The 20,006-nt window shown below is 39.7% G+C and overlaps 1 protein-coding gene across 6 annotated transcripts in view; it reads right to left on the bottom strand.

The window, feature by feature from the left end:
• NR3C2 (nuclear receptor subfamily 3 group C member 2) overlaps nt 1-20,006 on the bottom strand; it is a 746,291-nt gene that overhangs the window by 28,468 nt on the left and 697,817 nt on the right. For all 6 annotated transcript variants that reach the window (XM_036234281.1, XM_036234280.1, XM_016158875.2 and 3 more), the window contains one exon: nt 2,058-2,188. In XM_036234281.1, coding sequence (XP_036090174.1) covers nt 2,058-2,188 — 131 coding nt within the window. The remainder of the gene's footprint in view (nt 1-2,057; nt 2,189-20,006) is intronic.

Consider the following 20,006-nt stretch of genomic DNA (forward strand, 5'->3'; position numbering starts at 1 on the left):
CACAGGAGCCACTGCACCCCTCCTTCCTGCTCCACCCGAATCAGGCTCACTCTTCCTCAGACCCAGTCCCTCTTTGGCAGAAATAACACCTTTTCTATCCTCATTACTTTGGCTATTGATGCCACTTTCTCCCAAATGATTCTACTGGAAACTGTCCCTTCTCCCAAGCCTGAGTCCCAGGCTGGGCACGCACTGGAGGCCCAGCGGTCACGTGACCACACTCCTCCTTTGAAGTCCACGCCACATGTGCTGGCACCCCCGGCAGCCGGAGCATCTGTTTCCTTGGGGCCGCAGCACTTGCCTGCGCTCCTCTCCAGAATGTCCCCTGCCATTGCTGGTCTCGTCCTCATCTGATGTGAGCTTCCTCAAATTCTTTCCCCTCTGTTTGAAAACGCCTGTCCCATTGTCCGGGGAAAAGGTATTCGACATCCTTGCCAGAGCTAATCCTGTCCTCTTGTCTTTTCTGGCACCTTATGCTATCGGCTCTCTCCTTTCATATTTGGTTCCAGAGGCTAAAAATGCTTCCCATCCATCTGCAAGCACCTGGCCATCTGGCACCTGCCCGATGCCCACTGGTCAACTCTGGTAGCATCTCTCGGCATTCCCAACTCTCTCTGTGCAAGCAGTGCTGCTAGTCACGCTCCTTTCAGAAACCAACCCGCGGCTTCCATCACTGTACATTCTCCCTGACAGTTCCGTCTCTGTCCCTTTAGCCTCTGCCATCGTCCTTTCCTGCAGTTCAACGGGATCTGTCCTCTTCTGTGCCATGGCAACCCCACTCCCCGAGTTTAGACTATGATTTTCTATAAGGATGATTTCAGGTTTATGCCTCAATACCTAAACCTGTCTTCTGAGTTCCAGTCCCCAATTTTCTCCATGTTTTGGTCTATTAGGAGCCATCTGAAAACTAACCTACCCAAATAAATCTCATTTTATACTCCACCAAATCTGCTCCACGTCCCCGCGTTAATATAATTCTCTTAATGCTATCGCTACCATCCCAGTCATTTCTCTGTGCTCCAAACCTGCATTGTTTCTGACCCACACCGTTTTCATTTCCCCTTCTTGTCTCGGCAGCACGTCTTGAATGCATTTGCTCCTGTGCATCATACAACCAACCATCATCATCTAGGCCATTATTTCGACAATCTCACAGGTCTCTATGCTTCCCGTCAGGATAAATTCTGTCTTTGCCTCTCTCCCTCCCTCCCTCTTTCCTGTTTAATCTAGTCTACATCTAGATACATGTTCATAAAGCCATAAAATATAGCTCTGATCATGTCACACCACTGCTCAAAGCCTTCAACACTGCACTCCACTGCCACGTAACAAAGACCAGATGTCTTCAATGGGTAATGAATACTCAGGTCCAGTCTACACCCTAGCTTCATTCTCCACTCTTCCTCAACCCAATATAACCTGACATGCCTTGAAAAATTAGATGAATACATAAATACAATAAAAATTCAAAAAATAACAGGCAAAGCCACTCCCCAGAACTCGGTGTGAGTGCCTGGATATGTTTTCCCACACTTCCATACACACTCACACCCTGACAGGAATGTCACCGCACACCTCACATCCAACCCCTAACCCTTTCAAAGCTCTCCGAGATTCATCTGCACCACGAATCTCTCCCTGGTCCCCAGAACTGAACATGGTCTTCCCTTCTTTGAGCTGCCATGACACTTTTTATCTTTATCATAATAAACAGTCCCTTTCCACAACATATTAAAAATTTTAATTTTACAGTAAAAGTCCCTGATGGGGGAGACTGTGCCTCATTCATCCTGCAATTCCTGAGTTGCCCAATCCCACCAGACACCTGACAGACACGTAATGGATCTGTAGCGGTCTAAGATGAAGGAATGGTGCTCTTTGTGTACCTCCGGTTCCACACTCTGCAAATAACTTAGTTCATCAAAGACCAAAACCCTCCTCCCACCTCCTCAAAAATTTTTTTTTATACCAACTACCTGACACTCTAAATAGGCTACTCTCTAAAGGGGAGATGGTCTGATAATGTACAAAAAGTTCCAGGATGAGCATCAATTTACTTGTGCTTAGCAGCAGCAAAACTTTCATGATGGTGTATTCTTCAAAGGTAAGCTGAAGTCGAAAAAACTGAAGGCTGATTTGGTGCATCCCCTGGCACAGTTCATACATGGCAGACTGATGCATCTTCTCTCTGCAAATGAAAAGAAAAAAACTGTCTGAGAAAGCAAGGTTCATTATCAAACCCAGACTGGCAGCCTATTAAGAGATCTGAGTCAGAGTCTTCCTTTTGGCTTCAACATAGAGCAGATGCCTATTTTAAAGATGAGTTAGATGCCTTTCCCAGTGACTGGTACATTGCTTCTAGACCAACGCTGCCATGCCATTTACTAATACCTGTAAGGATGTGTCAGATACACTGAAACCAACCTTTCTCAAAATGTGCCACTATTTCATTTTGTCGAGTGATACTGATTGATTGTGGTGTCTGTTATGGTGAGATCACCCACAGAACACAGGAGTCACTCTGATGTGGGGTGAAGCCCTCAGATGCCTGTTCCTTTTCAGCCAGATACCAAATACTTACTACTATGGAAGGACTGTGCTAGATGCTATGAACATAGTAAAATGATGACCAAACCTTGTTTCCACAGGGACCCTCCATTATAGAGGTTATGAAACATATTTGATAAGTATTTGCAGTAGCACATTTGAAAAAGGAAGTCAGAAAAAATTTTAAAAGATTTGCAAACCTCAAATGGACTCTCTCTTGTAAAGAAAAATCTGATATGGGAATTTGCTGCACTTACATGTGTGTTTCCATTCATACAACCAATCCTCCCCCTCCACTAAATTCAAACGTTTGCATGAAAATCCACGTTATATTACAGCAGAAGTCATTATTTCCTCTTTCCATGAGAAACAAGGCATCACTTCAATTTTTAGCTGTTCTCCCTCATAGCAGTAAATCTTTGGGGAGTCCCTGGGTAATGACTGCTTTATACTGACCAGAACGTAATTAGTGAAAAAAAAATATTACTAGTGAAGAATGGAGAAGGTTCTGACACAGTCCAAAGAAACAGAAAAAGAGGTCACAATGGATGATATGTGTCTATGAGTGACTGACCGAAAGCAGGTGGGCATCTGCAGGAAAGCAATACTGTGACACCTCTTCCAGGATGCACTCTTGGGTTCAGGTGATAGAAATCTTTGTCATCTCAACTCTGAAAACCATGTGTCAAGAACCCATTACACAACACAGACCACTCTGCTCTTCATTATTATTATGGTGTCTTTCATCTCTCATATAAGGTTGAAGCTATTTTTAATTAAGGAAATATTTTCAACACACACACGCACACACACACACATACAGAATAGCGGTAGCCTATGCATCTACCATCCAGAACTAACGATGTAAATAGATGCTGATGTTTGCTATTTTTGCTTCAGATCATTAAAAATGAAACATAACAAAGAGTTAAGGCCCGCTCTGTCTTCCACCCTGATCCCATTCATCCTCTGCATTCATGAAGAAAACCATCCACTTTGGGTGATTATCATTTCCTCAGATGTGTGTATTTTACTACATATATATGTATCTATAAACACAGAATACAGTAGTTTTCTTTTATGTAAATTTGAAATTAGATATGCACGTCTGTCTGCAACTTATTACTGAATGTTGTAATTCTGAGATGCATCCATTTTAATACAGGTAACTATAAGTTAATTCATTTTCACTGCTACAAGAGATATTTGTTTGAATATATCACAGTTAAATAATCCATTCCACTACTGATGGGTGTTTGGGTTGTTTCTTCTTTACTGTTATTACAAATGGTGACCAAGGAACATCCCTGTGCCTTTTTCTAGGACACAAAATGAAAACCAAAACTGCTGAGTCACAGATTTGTGCACATCCGTTGTTTTCATTCCTACCAGTAGGAGCTGAGAGTGTCCTTTTATTCCACATCCCCAGGACCTGTCATTGTTCAATTCAAACCTTTCTGCCATCTGATGGAGGTTGAAATGGTAGCCCCATTATTGCTTCTATTTGCATTTCCAATATCACCAGTAGGCTGAACATTTTTTCAAATATTTTCTGATCATTTGGTTTTTTCTCTGGTGATTTGTCTCTCCATAGCTTTATTCATTTTATTGTAAGCTTTCTTCCTTCTATCATTAATACTATCTTTACTCCTAATAATATTTAGGTCTCAAAATTTTTATCTGACATTCATATAATTTCCTCCTTATTCCCTCCCTGCCTTTCCTCCTTCCATTTCTTTCTTTCTTTCTTTTGCTCTCTCTTTAGAATTTGCCTGGTAAGACTTTTTTTTTTTTTAAGTCCCTTATTTTCAAACTTCCCACATAATTATATTTCAATGTTTCTCTTATAAACAGGAATAAAAATGATTTAAAAATTGAGCGTCTGTATTTTAACAGCTCAGTTTAATCTGTTTTATTTATCATGCTTACTGATATATTAGGCTTTTTTTCCCCTCTCCTTTCTACTTTCCCTTTATTGGATTGATCCAGCTTTTAAAAATCCCTCCTTTACTTCTCGACTGGGTTTCGAAGGTAAATATTCTATTTTTACTCTTGAAATAATTATTAAGTTATGAACTTGCATGCTTACAAATCTAAAGTTAATAGCTTTTCTGTGAGAAATGGAAAAACTGTAGAGAACTTTATCTTTATCTTCCATGTTACCACTCGTTAGTATTTAAATTCCGACTTGTTTTCAGATCGCCCCTGAAATTGGTCTCTCTCACACGCCCACACCCCATGTCTGTTCAGTTACCAGTGTTTCTCCCCCCACACCATTTCCTGTGCTTCCCTCCTCCCCTCTTGGCTCAATTTCTTATGCATTGGAGACTCTACTTCATCATTCTTGCAGCAGTGGCCAGTCACTGAATGTTTGTCTCTAAATCTTACTTGGTCTTAAAAAATGTCTTTATTTCACCTTCATTCCTGAATGACGGTTTAAAAGTTACCGATTTCTAGCTTGACAAATAATTTTCCTCAGCACTTTGAAGATAGTATTCCACTATACCTGGGCCTTTACTGTTGCCTTTGGGAAATTTCTTCTTAATCTAACTGTCATTCTTTTACAGGTAACCTGCATTTTCTCTTAGGTTGCTTAAAAAAATTACCTCTGTTTATTTGATGCTCACAGATTCATTATGAAGTACCTAGGTACAGACTGATTTTTATTTCTCCTGCTCAGGACTCAATGTCCTTATTTGATTTAAAGATGTAAGTATTTCTTCAGTTTTGAAATGTTCTTAGTCATCGTTTCTTTAAATACCCCTACCCTGTTTGTATTATTTTTTTTTGAAGTCCTATTAGCAGAGTGTCAGACTGTTTCATTTTTCCTTCCACATTATTTCTTATTATTTACGTATTATTTACCTTCTTATCATGTGTAGTGCTGCATCTAGGTGACTTTATCAGTACTATTTTCTGTTTTTTAAATTTTTTCTGTGTCTAATCTGTTTAATGTCTACAGTGTTTTAATTATAATAATATTTTTCATCTCTAGGGGCCTAGAAAAGTCCTAGTTCTCAAACATTTGTTATTTTGCATAAAATTCTTCTCACTTTATGATTATTCTACTTCATTTTTCTAAATTATATTTTTACCTCATATCTCTAAATACTTTTAACATTTTTTATTTTATAGTTTCTTCCAGATATTTTAAAATTTATTTCTGGTGATGGTGCTAAGATGCATGTCTAACATATATTGTTTTAGCATACATTTGTTTTCTAGGTGACTACCAGGGGCACTGTCATGTGCAAAGGGCCCTATTGGAAGCTTTAGCATTTATAACTGTCAGAGGTATATGCATTTCGCTTGTTCTAGAACAGTCTTTATGCTAATCTCAGCTTAAATGCTTTTTGCAAGACTTGTATAGTTTAAATTTAGACTCCACACTTGATTTGGTGCAGGCTTGTGCTTCTTATTTCGTTCAGCTTCCTTGCCATGTCCCTGGGCTGACTGGCTGGCTGGTTGAGTTTTACCATCCTTGTGAGTAGACAGAGAAATCTTTGCGCAGCCCTGGCTTGGTGCTGGCAGCTCCATTTCAGGTCCGGCCTTGCTGGGGTTTCAGTTCTTGTCTCTGGTTCCTGTTGGTGTTCTAATACCGCCCTCCCCCTACTCCCAGGCATTTCTCTACATCCAATAGTCTGTGGCCCAAGTGTAGCTTTAGCTCCAAGTTAAACCACTTTGGCTGTGAATTCCCTGTTCTTGCGCCTGCTTTTTTTTTTTTTTTTTCTTTTGAGCTCGGCTATATATTTAAGACTTTTTTTCAATGCAGAATTTCTACGTGTTTAGGGAAAAAAGGAGCTCAGTTTGGCTCTGCCATTCTGATTGCTAACTACAAGCTTCTTAAGGGCAGAATCTATGTCTGACTAACATTTCTGAATGTCAAATAGAATAAGATAGAGAAATGCCATGTGGCAATCTTTGTTCAATAAATATTTCATGAATGGATGAAAAGGAGAGAACAAGTGAAGACAATAAAGAGCATTAAAGACACACAGATTTGCATATGATGATGATCATAAGAGAAAGATAATACTAAAAATTACAGGAAGTGAGATCAAATGGCTAATGAAATAGATATGGAATTTCTTAAGTTCTTAAAAAGTCTCTCCCCCCGCCCCCCGAAAAAGAGATTTAGATTGTAAAACAGGGTGAAACAGATGGCAAATCAGGACGTCCAAGGAATATAACATAATATGCATTTGAGAGTTAAATGACGCACTCATGTGCATTTGCTCCCTTAAGCTACCTTGTGCTGGAGGCAGAACAGGAAACCTTGGCTCTGCCACACAGGGCCTAGAGATGTGCAGCCCTGCCACACTTCAGTGAGCTGGCTCTGAGAGCCTGTGACCTGTCTAGTCCTGAGACCAGGCTTATTATATGTAAAATAGGAATACTAATACTTCCAACCTTCCATGGATGTAGGAACCAATTGTATGACGATTCTTAAATTATCAAGTACTGTTCAAGTGTTAGCTTTTACACACACACACACACACACAATTAAATAAATAAATAAAATAAAGAGAAAGACCAATGATCATTTTGGGTTAAAACAAACCAAGGAATAAATAAATTCTTAAAATAACTTTTCAGGAAAATACTACTGTGTTATTATCATCATTATTTCTACACGCAGGACGGTAACGCAAGGGAACAATCAGAAAGAATGCGGATGTTCGGGAAAAGTGGAAGTGACTTGTCTAGAGGACAACATGAGAGCTAAACACCTCTGTGTCAAAGTGTTTCTGTTATCAGACGTGTTAACAAAACATCCACACACAGCTTAAAGGTAACTTAAAGAGAGACCTCAGATACTACCTGAAAACAGATTAGACTGTTAATGTGTGACAACATACCTAGAGAGAGCATTTTTGCCACTTCAGTATGAATGGCATCTCTTGAACTTCGTCTTGAGATAATATTGCCCGAGTAACCTCCACAGTCCTCAGAGCTACCATTGCTTATGGAGTGTTTCCCATACACCAAAGCTCAATTTCTTCTAATTCTCATAATGCCTTGTGAGTAATCATCCTCATGTTCACGATAAGGAAATTTAGGTACGTGATGCAGCCAGGATCCAAGTCCATGCTTTTTTTTTTTTTTTTTTTTTACTTCAAAACTCATGCCTTGTATCCATGAGTTTGTTTCTGTTTCATTTTATTCGTTTTGCTCTTTAGATTCCACATGTAAGTGAAATCATATGAAAACAAATTGGTGGCTGCTGGAGGAAGGAGGTGAGGGGATGGGCAGAAAAAGGTGAAGGGGATTAAATGCAAACTTCTAGTTATAAAATAGATCACGGAGATATAATTGCAACATAGGGGATATAGTCAATAATACTGTCATAACTGTGTGTACAGTGACAGATGGTTATGACACTACTGTAGTGCTCATTTTGTACGGTATATAAATGTTGACTTATTATGTGTACACCTGAAACTAATACTGTATGTCAACTATAATTAGAAAATTAAAAACAAACAATAAAAACTTATTCCTTTTCCTCTCTCCCTGCTACCAGCCCAATAGTTTGTACCTCTTTTCTCCAGAGTATCTCTTTACAACTATAAAGAGATATTTGGTCCCTCATATGTTTTGTTATTATATTTACTCATCTGTTTATCCTTTACCCCTCATTATGCGATATGATTTTGTTTTCAAATTCCAGTGCTGTTTCTACTGCATGAAATTGAGTTGTCTAAATGAAGAGCATTGTATACTCACTGTAGCTTGAAATTTCAAGAAAATAGGCCATCTTAAAAACATATTTTGCATCACATCATTTTTATACAATTAGATTAAATGCACAGAAATGTACATCCAAAGAAGCTGAAATAAGGACAACCTTTTTGGCATGATACTGATATTGACTTTGCAATATTACTTCACAGAAATCCTCTTTGCCACATGCTTTTATTCATTTAATAATCTTACCTCATCTTGAGTAGAATAATGTAAAAATATATGCACTACTTTGGGAAAGAGATGAAGTTTATATAATGCTTCTAAAAGATAAAAGTAAACGCAAAAGTCACCCTTGAACAGTGGACTAAGATAAAGGCAGTCAGAGTTTACTGACTTAGGAAATATCCCTATATTAAAGTGAACGCCAGACCTGAATAACTGACAGCTGTCGGTCCTTCCTTGTGCACTGTGGGCATATAGTCATCCATTTCTAAACATCATCTCATTTGTAGGAACAGAATAAAGTCTACTTTTGGATAAATAAATAAAACAATCAAAACAGGCAGAGAGACCCAGTTCCAATTCCAAAGACTTTGGATTAAGATCTACAAGAATAAATTTCTAAAATATTTCTGAAGAAACCCTACCAAAAAAATTTCAGTCGTTTTATAAACTGGCCATGTTCTCCAACTAAAAAACCAATTTCATTCATAGCTATAACTTCATCTGGTCTTCTGTCAGAACATCCATTACAGTAAACTACAATCATATGATCATTTGAAAATAGTTTTAAAATAATAAAATAATTTAATGTCCCCAAACCAAATTCACTTCTAACGAAAGTTAGAAAAGGGTTATAACCAGAGGAATAGAAAACATATTTTTTTTTTTCTGGCTTTTGAGATAATGTAGGGTTGGAAATGAAGTTTAGTCACATAATAAAACTAGAAAAATTTTTAAAAGCCCCATTAAAATCAGAGTGGGGAGGACATTCACAATCTAAATGATTTGTATGGTAGTTGCCTGCTTTTAACTTAGTAGCTAAACAATCTGAATATGTTTTGAATCAACAGGATCCATGCCCTCTTGCCATTATTATATGAACAGTGTTGACCTATTTCACATAATGAGAATAGTCTACTGAACCTACTGGCCAACAGCTATAGGAAGAAATGCTCATTTTGGATTCAAAAACTAGCTAGCCAAGACATTATTAAAAAATACATTCAAAAAGCTTAGTTCTCCAATTATCTGAAGGTCCATCTGGAGGCAAATGATTTGGTGAATTATTGCCCCAAACTAAATGCAATCCTGAAATCATATTCGTGCTCTGCTCTGATAGAAGTAGATATTTGAGGGGTAGATACTGATAAGTAGGTCCCTGATAAACCCACAAAACATTCCCGGCTAGTCTGAACACCTACAGTAACTCCTCACGCGCAGCTGTCCACAGGGAGAACACAGCTAACTTCTACTTAAAGAATCTCTATGAGAACTGAAACCATGGTCTCGAAGATATTTGTACACCTGTGTTCACAGCACCACTCTTCACAATGACCAAAAAGGCGGCAGCAACCCAAGTGTCCACAGTCAGAAGAACGGACAAACGAAACATGGTATAAACCTACAATGGAATATTTAACGGCTAGTCTGACACATGCCACATCATGGATGAACCTTGATGACATTATTCTAAGTGAAATAAAGCAGTCACAAAAAGACAATACTGTATGATTTCACTTCTATGAGATACTTAGAGCAGTCAAACTTACAGAGACAGAAAGTAGAATGGTTGTTAGCAGAGACTGGGCAAGGGGTGGAGAGGGGAATGGGGACTTGCTACACAAAATGTTAAAACAAAACGGTTAAAACAGTAAATTTTATGTTATGATACTGTTATGATACTGTATCACAATCATTTTTTTTTAATTAAAAAAAAAAAGAATCTGCAACTCATGATCCTACTTGCCATACTTTGTCTGACAGAGATTAAGAAACTAAGATTTGTGTTTAATTATATAACTTTGCTTGGGGTTCAGGCTTTTCATTCATTCTTCTTTTATAATATATAAAACACCTCTTTCCTCCACTATTTGTACTACTTGACTTCTGCCTTTTTGTGTCTTGATGGATATTTAGTCTTACTGCTTTTATTGCAAGCTGCACTAAATGCTTTTTGAGGACAGGAAGAGTACAAATCTTCTGATAAACTATAATTTCAAAAAGTCAGTCAGAAACAGTTCTATAAAGACCTGTCCATTGTAGTTCTGGCCTCCTAAGGGAGAAGAGAAAACAGAACCACCTTTATCGCTCTCTCTTTCAAAGAATTCCCATTTAATAAATGTAATCCTTTCACGTTGGCTGATTTTATAAATGCCAAAGCATGAGAAGTTCCCAACTCTTCCACCTACTGACATTTTTTAATGATCCCTTAGCAACACTATACTAGACTGTACCTTTGTCACCCAAACATATTTTATTTTAGGTGTGAAGACATCACTTTATGTCTGTCTGTCTGTATCACTTTAGTAAGCAACAACAAAAATATACCTTTGAAATATTTCACATTAGCTCTTGGATTAAACAATAAGCAACTCTCATCTCTTTGAAGGTCTGTGTCCTTCCAGATAATAAGGTACATATCTAAGATTGATTTTTCTATAGTGCATAGGTCCAAAATTATGTGAGGGCTTAACAGATATCTGCCAGCTATTGAGAACAGGTACATACATCCAATGGACTTCACGGACTCTGAGTTGCTCTTCAAATGCAGCTATAATCAACACAAAGCAATGCTTACTCGCGGCTGAACTTCTAAAGTTCCTGCAATCTCAGGAAGAAGTATCTTAATAAACATGTTTGTTAACATGCCATTACTTCCACAAATCATCCCAGGCATATATGTGTGTGTTATATTGCTGGAATGTGCGCAATATTGTCAATAAGTGTTAAATAACTTCAGTGGTTCAGTGCACACTCATAATTGCAGCAGATCTGAAAAACCAGACCTTACTTATATCTGATGCTCTGTACCACATTGCTATGTCTGAATAAATCTAACATCTCGTTACATGGTCAGTGTAACAGATGGTCCCTGTCTTAGGCTTGTTATTTTTCTAAAAAAACAGCATGCAAAAACAAGTTTTTTTTTTCTTCAAATCTTAATTAGAATAAAAATGACCTTGATTTGAGCATTCAAATTATTCCAGTTTATATTTTTAAATTTTTTCCATAGTCCTACTAAATTTTTCCTTAACAGACAAACAAGATATATCTGTAGGAGGACCATTTTCCAAGTTGTGGTTTTGATGTCTGTTCATTTTCATAGTATTCACATCACTTATTTAAAACCGGGGCAGAACCCCGCAGCTCTGGTCTGCGAATTGCTGGAGAATGTTATTTGTGGCTTGCTTTCCTGGATGACTGTGCCAGAGAGAGTGGTGTCCCAAGTTCTCCATGATATTCATCTATTCTCTATTAATTTTACATGGTCAAGCCTAGTAATAGTTAAAAGCCAATTCGGTGTTTTGTTTGTCACCTTAATTGATGTTCCAGAAGGGATATGTTTTCATAGAACTGCCCTTGGACTTAAGCATCATAATTTCCACTGGCTTTAATGGATGTTATACAGATCAAAATAATATGTATGTGATGATCTAAAAATCCAGAAAGTGCCTGGATTGCATGGCAACCATAATTAACCATGGTCAGTCCTAGAAATCAGGAAATATTTTTTTTAGCATAAATTTTTATATAGTTTTCGGTAAAACAGTCCTTTATACGTTAGGTTTTTAAATACTTACATAGTTAGCACAGTTTATTTTGGTTACATGGACACATGTTTTTGGTAGAGGAAAGGAAACATGCAGTCATAACCCACTGTGAAAATTCAGGTTTTAGAGAAAGTTAAATTGAGGGTATCTGTGATAAATCACATTACAAAAATGTTTTGGCTTGACCAGAGGATTAATCTTAGTATTTACTGAATTGTGAACTTCCTCAGGCTAGTTACAATATAATTCATTTTAAAAAGTGATTTCTAAGCAACTTTTCATGTCTTTACCTATCATATTATGTGAGACATAGCTATCTCAGATAAGTGGCTATCTCACACTATGGCAAAGTTAAGGAACACAACAAACTGCAGAATATTAAAAAATGATAACTGTTGACTGTCTACTATTTATACTGATAACGGGGGCCCATGTTGTAGGCAAATACATGAATACTGTTGGCATTCTGTTCCTACTGGAAAAGCTTTGTTGTTCACCAGACATTTTAAAACCTAGCGAACCAAATGTTTCTATGCTAGGCTTCGGTAAGGAAGTGTATGTATGCCTTCACAGAGGAGCAGGTCTTCTTCTAGACTAAAGCGACTTACTTAATCCACGTAAGAACAAGAAAGTCAAACTCCACTGAAAACAGTATTAGGATTTGAATCCAAGGAGTCTGGTCTCAGCCTGCACTCTTCACTGTTAAACTAAAGTCACAATACCCAACAGCATGCTTGCGACCTTATGAGCACCTACCAAGAGCTAACCACGTTAAGATTTATCTTCAGAACTGCTGCTCTACGCATAGAAAAGATGCAAAAGAACAATATTCTTTAGTGACGGAATTTTAAATTTAACAAGCTTCATTTTTGTAGGATGTAGACTTTAATAATTATTCCTGGAAATTTAATGGTATGCAGTCCACAGATGTTTCAGCAGAAGAGAGAAAACCTTCCGTTGAGTTCAAACAAGGACATTTTGGGTATGCACTTAAATACACTGCTTACTTTCAATAAAGGACCACAGTTTCCTCACTTGTAAAAAGGAGTCATAACAAGGTAAGCTTCCTAGTTGATAACTAGTGAGCTTCAAGAATGTGAACAAAGTTAATTGCTAAATTTATAGTGTTGCTAGACTATTGTTTGGGTAAAGGGTGATACTGAATCACTTTTTCCTAGCACAAAAAAAGATTTGCATTAAATTTCAGCTTATCATGTCATATTCTTCCAGATGCAAAAGTCACATTATCCTAGCATCCAGAACCTGGCACAGGCTGCAAAGAAGGACATTTACTCTGGTAAAGGCTGAGTGTGTAGATGGCTCCCAGGGAACAGCACAGAGTGGCTCACACTTGCAAAGGTGACTCTGGCAGTGTGTGAATGTGTTAGGGTGGGGATGGAGAAGGCAGAAAGCCCTTGCGCTTACTTTACAAGATGACAGAATTCTTCTACCTTGAAAGTCTTGCTTTGGAAGAAGAAAATAGCTAAGCTACCAGAGACTGTTATCGCGGATACTATTCATTAATCAAATTAGGTCCCAGAAAACATTTTCATGTACCATAGTCTGGGTGAAAGGTATTTTCTTCTGTTTGAATCATTCTAAAATCTGGCAAATCATCTGTCTTTTAAAAAAAATGATGATGTTCAACTCATTTACTTTATTAGGGATTGGCCATGTGTCCTTTCGTATTACTGATTCTGAACATCTGTCACAAAGCAGATTTTGTTTGGGACGTTATGACCAACTACATCATTCATGATGCATAAAGCAAGTATAGCACCACCCAGCCACTACACAGTAGTGATATCCATTCCCGTAAAGTGCTGACAACGAAATACATATTACACATACACATGAAATGGCATGAATTCAATGCTAGTTCAAAGTATAGCCTAAATATTTCTTCTCTTCTTTACCTACTTGTAGAAAATCACTAGTGAAGAGGGCTAAGGAGTACAGCTGACATTTTGTAAACATCTACTTTGAAATTCTGTGAACTTATGAACTTCCTCTGACCAGAAGGAAATGGCCACGGAGTTTCTCTTTAATGACAAACAACTAATTCTTCGGAGTTTTGTGTTCATTGCCCAGAAGCCACAAGTTAATAAGGCCGACACTTGAAAAGTGTTAGTTCCATGTGATGTCTTGAGCAGGCAGGACCCAAGTCCCCAGACAGGCAATGGCCATTAGCTCTAGGAAACAGAGAGAGAAGGGAGGGAGGGAGGGAAGGAGAGAGAGAGGGCAAGAACTGGGGTGGGGTGGGGAGAGTGAGGGCAGCCAGTTGGCAGCAACATTTTCTGCAACAAGGGCAAAAAACAGCAGTCAGGAAAAATATAAAATATAATAAAAATCAGAAAAGCAAAGTCATTCCTTCAAGTAACTAAGTAACTTCAAGGGCAGAAATTTCAATATTTTAAGACCAAGAATAAGACTGCCGGAGCTTTTCAGAAAATGTTTTTCATTTAGGGTTCCCACCCCGAAGAAAAGAGCACAAAAGGTCATATTGAAGTAAAATAGCGACTTTGAGTCATCAATTTTCTTCCCCATGAAAAAGTGTATAACAGTCTCAACACACTTAATTTCAATGTTAAAACAATGGGATGTCACATTTTGTCAACAAATGAAAGATCTGGTGATATCACTTCACTCTACATGAGGGAGACAGTGAAGGGAGCAGAGAGGTGACAGGGAGGGAAAGAGAAAGCCGGGAAACGGAGGGAAAGAAAAAGGGCCAAGAAGAAATGGAAGGAGAACGAGAAGAGGGAAAAAGGCCAGTGGTGGAGGGACGGAGGAAAGGGAAAGAGGGTATGGAGAGGAAAGGAAGAAAGGAGAGCGGGGGAGAACCACCTCTCCGCTCTGAAAGGCGCGCCGTGCCCCCAGTCCTCTGCGCCCTGAGCTTCCATAATGTCAACCATGAAGTTCAGAGACTAGCCCCCTTTTCTGCTTGGCACTGTTTCTCACACCTGGAGTCTTTGCGCCACCTCCTCCCTCTGTTCATCCAAACCCTAATCCTCTCAGGCCCTACCACAGCCTTTAAAGCCAGACAGCTCTGCCAGGCGGCATTCCCGATGACCCGAGCCCAAAGGAATCACTTTCTCTTTAAACTCCAGGAGCACCCATCTTCAAGAAAACATATTTGTCCCCTGTCACGTGCACTTCGTCTTGCTGGGCCACCATAAACATGTCTGTATCTTAATTCGCCAACCACACAACAGGAGTCTTGAGGATGGAACCTGTGTCCTGCACTTTGGATTTCTTATACCCGCCACCACGTGCTTTATACACTGCAGACATTCTCAATATTTATTATTGACTGGTGAAATGCTAGTCATCATTCATTTTTCCAGCTAAACAATATAAAGAAAGATATGTAAATTTCACTTTAGAGGAAGTGATTAGGATATTCATTTATAATACTGTTTGCCTTTTTAACTGACCTCATTCTAACACGTCCTTATAGCTATAAGAATAAGTTACTTGATTGATAGAGCGTAACTACAGAATCATAAACCACAGGAGGCTGGAAGGGAATTTTGAGATCCTTCCATCTCCATTACTTTGCAGATGAAGGAAGACACATGGTATACTAAGTCCTCACTTAATGTCTTTGATAGGTTCTGAGACTTTAAACAAAATACATATAATGAAACCAACTGTAACAGGCTAATTGGTATAAACGAGAGTTAAGTTCCTATGCCGTCTCATCAATCTTATCCTTAGACAAAGTTGAATTGAACAATGTGTTCCAGGGCCCACTGTACAATGAAAACAGCATGAGCTTTCAAGGAAACCCTGGCCTCAAACTTGAGGTTTACCTCTCAATGGCTGTGATCTTGGATAATCTACCTAACCTCTCTCTGCCCGAGGCATCAAACAGTAATAATAATAATACCTGCTTTAAAATATAGCCGTCTATAAATGAGATAGTTCACGTAATGGCAGCAAGCACATGGGAGGCTCAGTAAGTCTTCTGCTACGAGACAGAGAACCGTTTAAGTACAGGTGCTGTGTTCCACTCAGCTTCGATTCTCTGATGTCTGAAATGCAGTTTATTAAGTCTTCCTTGAAAGAGGAAACAGAGATCCAGACCTCCAGCAAGGCTTCCCATAAGCCCAGCAGAATGAAAGTCTGGCTTGGGTTTTAGAGATCACCTCATCTATCATCTAGTGGTTCTCAAGCTGTGATTTGAGGGCCCCAGAATGTCCGCAAGACCCTTTTCTGGAGTCCTTGAGGTCCTCTTTTTCCCAACTACGTACCTGGGTAGGGCTGACCTGTGTTCCTGCATGCCCACCACAACGACCTATCACAACAGACTAATGTAAGGAGCACGGAAGAGGACGCAGCTGCCTTCATTCAAGGCAGATGGAAGGGGTTTACAAAAAGGCAAAATACTGCCACGCTTCTAAGTGTTTTGTTTTGGAAAAAAATAGTCATTTTTCAAGGAAATGTTTATGCTAGGTTTTGTTATGGAATTTTATAATACGTAATAAGTTGTTATTTTGAAATGAATAAAAAAATCAATATTTAAAACAGACTGTTTTAACCTCTGATACGGGTAAATACCAACAGGTATAACTTATTTGTACAAAAACTCTGTGGGGTCCTCAGCGATTTTAAGGGCATAAAGGACGTCCCGAGAACCAAAGGTTTGCGAACTGCTGATTGGTCCTAGTCCCTCATCCTGCAGAGAGGCTACCAGGTTCCACTGTCAGTGCAAGACCTGATACAGCTGAAAAATGCTAAGTGCTGGGCTGAGAGACATTTGGGCTCAGAACTTTGAGCCAGTGTCTCCTCATCTTTAGAACAGGAATGATACACTCCTGCCTCGCAGTGTTGTGAGGATTAAACAGGACAACGTATCAGAGACAGCACAGAGCACAGCATCTTTTGCGAGCTTTCCGGGTCAGCTCATGATCATTCAGATCCCCCCCTAAACTGCTTGACTGTTAACGACCTTTGAACTCTGGTATCTACATAACTGGAGTGCTATGAACTGAATGTTTGTGTCCTTCTCAAATTCATACGCTGAAACCCTCCCCGCAGGGAGGTGGTATCAGGAGCTGGGGACTTTGGGAGGTAACTAGGTTTAAGTAAGGTCATGAGGGATTTGTGCCCTTAGGGGAAGCAGCGAAGACACCAGAGCTGCTTCTTTCTGCCATGCAAGGACACAGTAGGAAGGCACTGTCTGCGAGCTAGGAAGAGGGTCTTCACCGGAAGCCACACATACTGGCACCCTGATCTTGGACTTCCAGCCACAAATAACTGTGTTACTTAAGCCACCCCTGTCTGTGGTATTCTGTTACAGCAACCCAAGTTGACTAAGACGGAGAGGGATATCATACCTGCAGGAAATCAGGAGTTTATAAACTGCCAACCCCACTTTGGAGCAGCGTCCATCCCAAGGCGGAGGGGCGCGGGCTGCAAACCGGCCCGTGGCGAAGCGGATACTAATTATTGCAGCGCCACCCACCGTCAGGGGCACGGATAAGCTTCGGCAAGGAGGCCAAGCGCCTCCCAGTGACGTCCGTTCTTTTTATTTCTCTCTCTTCCCTACTTATTTTCTTTTGGAAAAGTATCCATCCCAAAACCCGACGAAAATTAAATGACCTCTTCAGAGCTCTCCAAATATGCAACCTTTATATTGAATTAGCGTAGGATGGAAGTGAGGGATATAAAACCCAAATCATCACTCATATGTGACACAATAAAAATGGATAGTCGTGTGGCTCAGTTTTGGTTCTAGAAGCGTCTAAAGATACAAGCTCAGAAAACACTTTATACGTCGAGACGCATGCAAGTGTGTTCTCCAGCTTCCATCCAGAGTGTGACCATCAAAGTGATCACCTTTGTGTCTGGTGAACTGTGTCAAGGTAGGAAGCCCGGGGCCCCCTTAATTCTGTAACTGATTAATCCATTCCTTAACACCTGTCCAGTCTTGCAGTATAATCGCTGCATCAAAATTAACTTATCTCTATCAATTTGCAATAAAGAAATTCATTCTATTGACTTTATTTTGTACTGAAGAATATTTTTAGCTGAAGAGACCAGAGTCCTTGAGCAGGCTAACCAAAGTAAAAAACAACATGCTAATATTAGCGCCCGCTAAGCCTTGTAAAGATAACATATGATCTTAAACTGGTTTTGACTTTTATTCAGAATGAAAAACAGCTCCCTCTAGTTAGCCAGAGCAAAGCTTGGCCACATTTCTTGCATCATTACTTCTCCATGTGATTCCAATATAATTATATATAGCTTACTGTTCATTCTATTTACAGTCTCCTATTTGTTTTGCTTTAATTTCTTACTATACTGGCAATTACCCAGCTTCATTAAGTACTTAGGAAATTTCTCGAGTATGCTACAACATAAGAAATATTAACATATAGCAGTGTTCTGGAAGTTAAATGGGGGTTGGGGGGAGAAACACTCAAAAAATGAATCCTTTTCATTGAGTTCACATGCTAAGCCCGAAAAGCATTGTAAACTAAACCCACATTAAGAACCTTGCTTCTGACACTTCTGCTAGAAAAAGTACTCATTAATAAACCAAAAATAGTCACCGAGTACCAATTATATAGAAAGCATTTTGCATTTAAAAATTATAGAAATTTTTAACACATACTCCTTGTGCTCTAGTAGTTTACAGTATGTCTGGAGTGAAATGTATGCCAAGCACATAAAGCACCCAACAACCGATACAGGAAAAATCTGATATAGAAAACGTTTTTTGAGGAAAAAAATCACTTGACTTTGAGGGGAAGAGAAGTCATCAAAGAGGATGCACCCAATGGCTTGGGCTTGAGAGAAGGAAAGAAAAATGTTAGGAGCAAAGACACATGGGGGAAGACAGGACTAAGGGAAGAGAAAGGTTAACTTGGCTGGCATGGGGTTTATGCAGAGAGGCAGCGGGAAATAATGCTGAAGACAGCATTTCGAAATTAATTAGTTCATCAAGCACTTACTAATGTCAGACAGTATGCTAGTGCCGGTGATGCAAAGGTGACCCAGACAAGCCGATTTCCTGCCCTCCCCGAGCCTCCATTATGGGGGCAGGCGACCTGCTACAAAGAAAATCAACCTGTGACAGACACACTGCGGAGGAACAGCGGAGAGGGGTCTACGCTGGATCCGGCGGTCAGGCCAAAGCTGTGTGAATAAGAGCTATCTGGAGCTGAGACAAGATGGTGAGAAACCACCATTGTCCTGCACAGAGCGAAGAGCAACTGCGGGGTCAAGGCTGAGACCAGGAATGAGCTGGGACCCTTCAAAGCACCACGAGGAGGCCAGCGTGGCTCACCGCCGGCTCCAGGGAATCCTCTGAGGGACGGCCTTCGAGCGCCACCTTAGCATTTTAAATTCCACCACCTTGTGGCTGCATACAGCCATCATACGTGGATCAAGGTGTGTTACCTGAGGCACAGACCCTGGGGACGCAGCAGGTGGCATTTCTTCACCGGCTGCCTTCATTCTTTCCACTATCCTACCCACCCACCCGCCCACCCATCACTAGTGAGCGCTCCGCACTTCCCTCACTGTTGTATTCCCTGTGCCTGATCAGCGCTCGGGTTATTGAAGCTGCCCAAGAAATATTTGTTGAATGAATGGAGAGAATGAAGATCAGTTGTCTCCTCCTCCCCACAGTGGTCTAAAATGAGAAGCAGGGTGTGGCAAACAAGATGGGTCAGGAAGTGAGTTAGACACTCCACCGAGGGGTCTAGACTTAATACTACAATTCGGTGTTCTCATCTTTCCTAGCTAAGGGTCGTCCCTGTCCCCTGCACGCTCATTTCAGAAACTTCTTTAAATATGAGCAGTAACTCAGACTTAGCATTCAAAGCCAAGTTGCCCATTTTTTCAAGAACTTCCCTGCTCTCAATTCCTCTGCTGGAAATGTCTGGAAGTAGCTTTTTACTCCAACTCTACTTATCATTATGTTTGACCGATTAAGGGGGGAAAAAATACTGTTGAAAAAAGAGGGGAATTATATCATCATGGGGG

Source organism: Rousettus aegyptiacus, unplaced genomic scaffold (assembly GCF_014176215.1).
Source record: "Rousettus aegyptiacus isolate mRouAeg1 unplaced genomic scaffold, mRouAeg1.p scaffold_m13_p_16, whole genome shotgun sequence".
Taxonomy (NCBI): domain Eukaryota; kingdom Metazoa; phylum Chordata; class Mammalia; order Chiroptera; family Pteropodidae; genus Rousettus; species Rousettus aegyptiacus.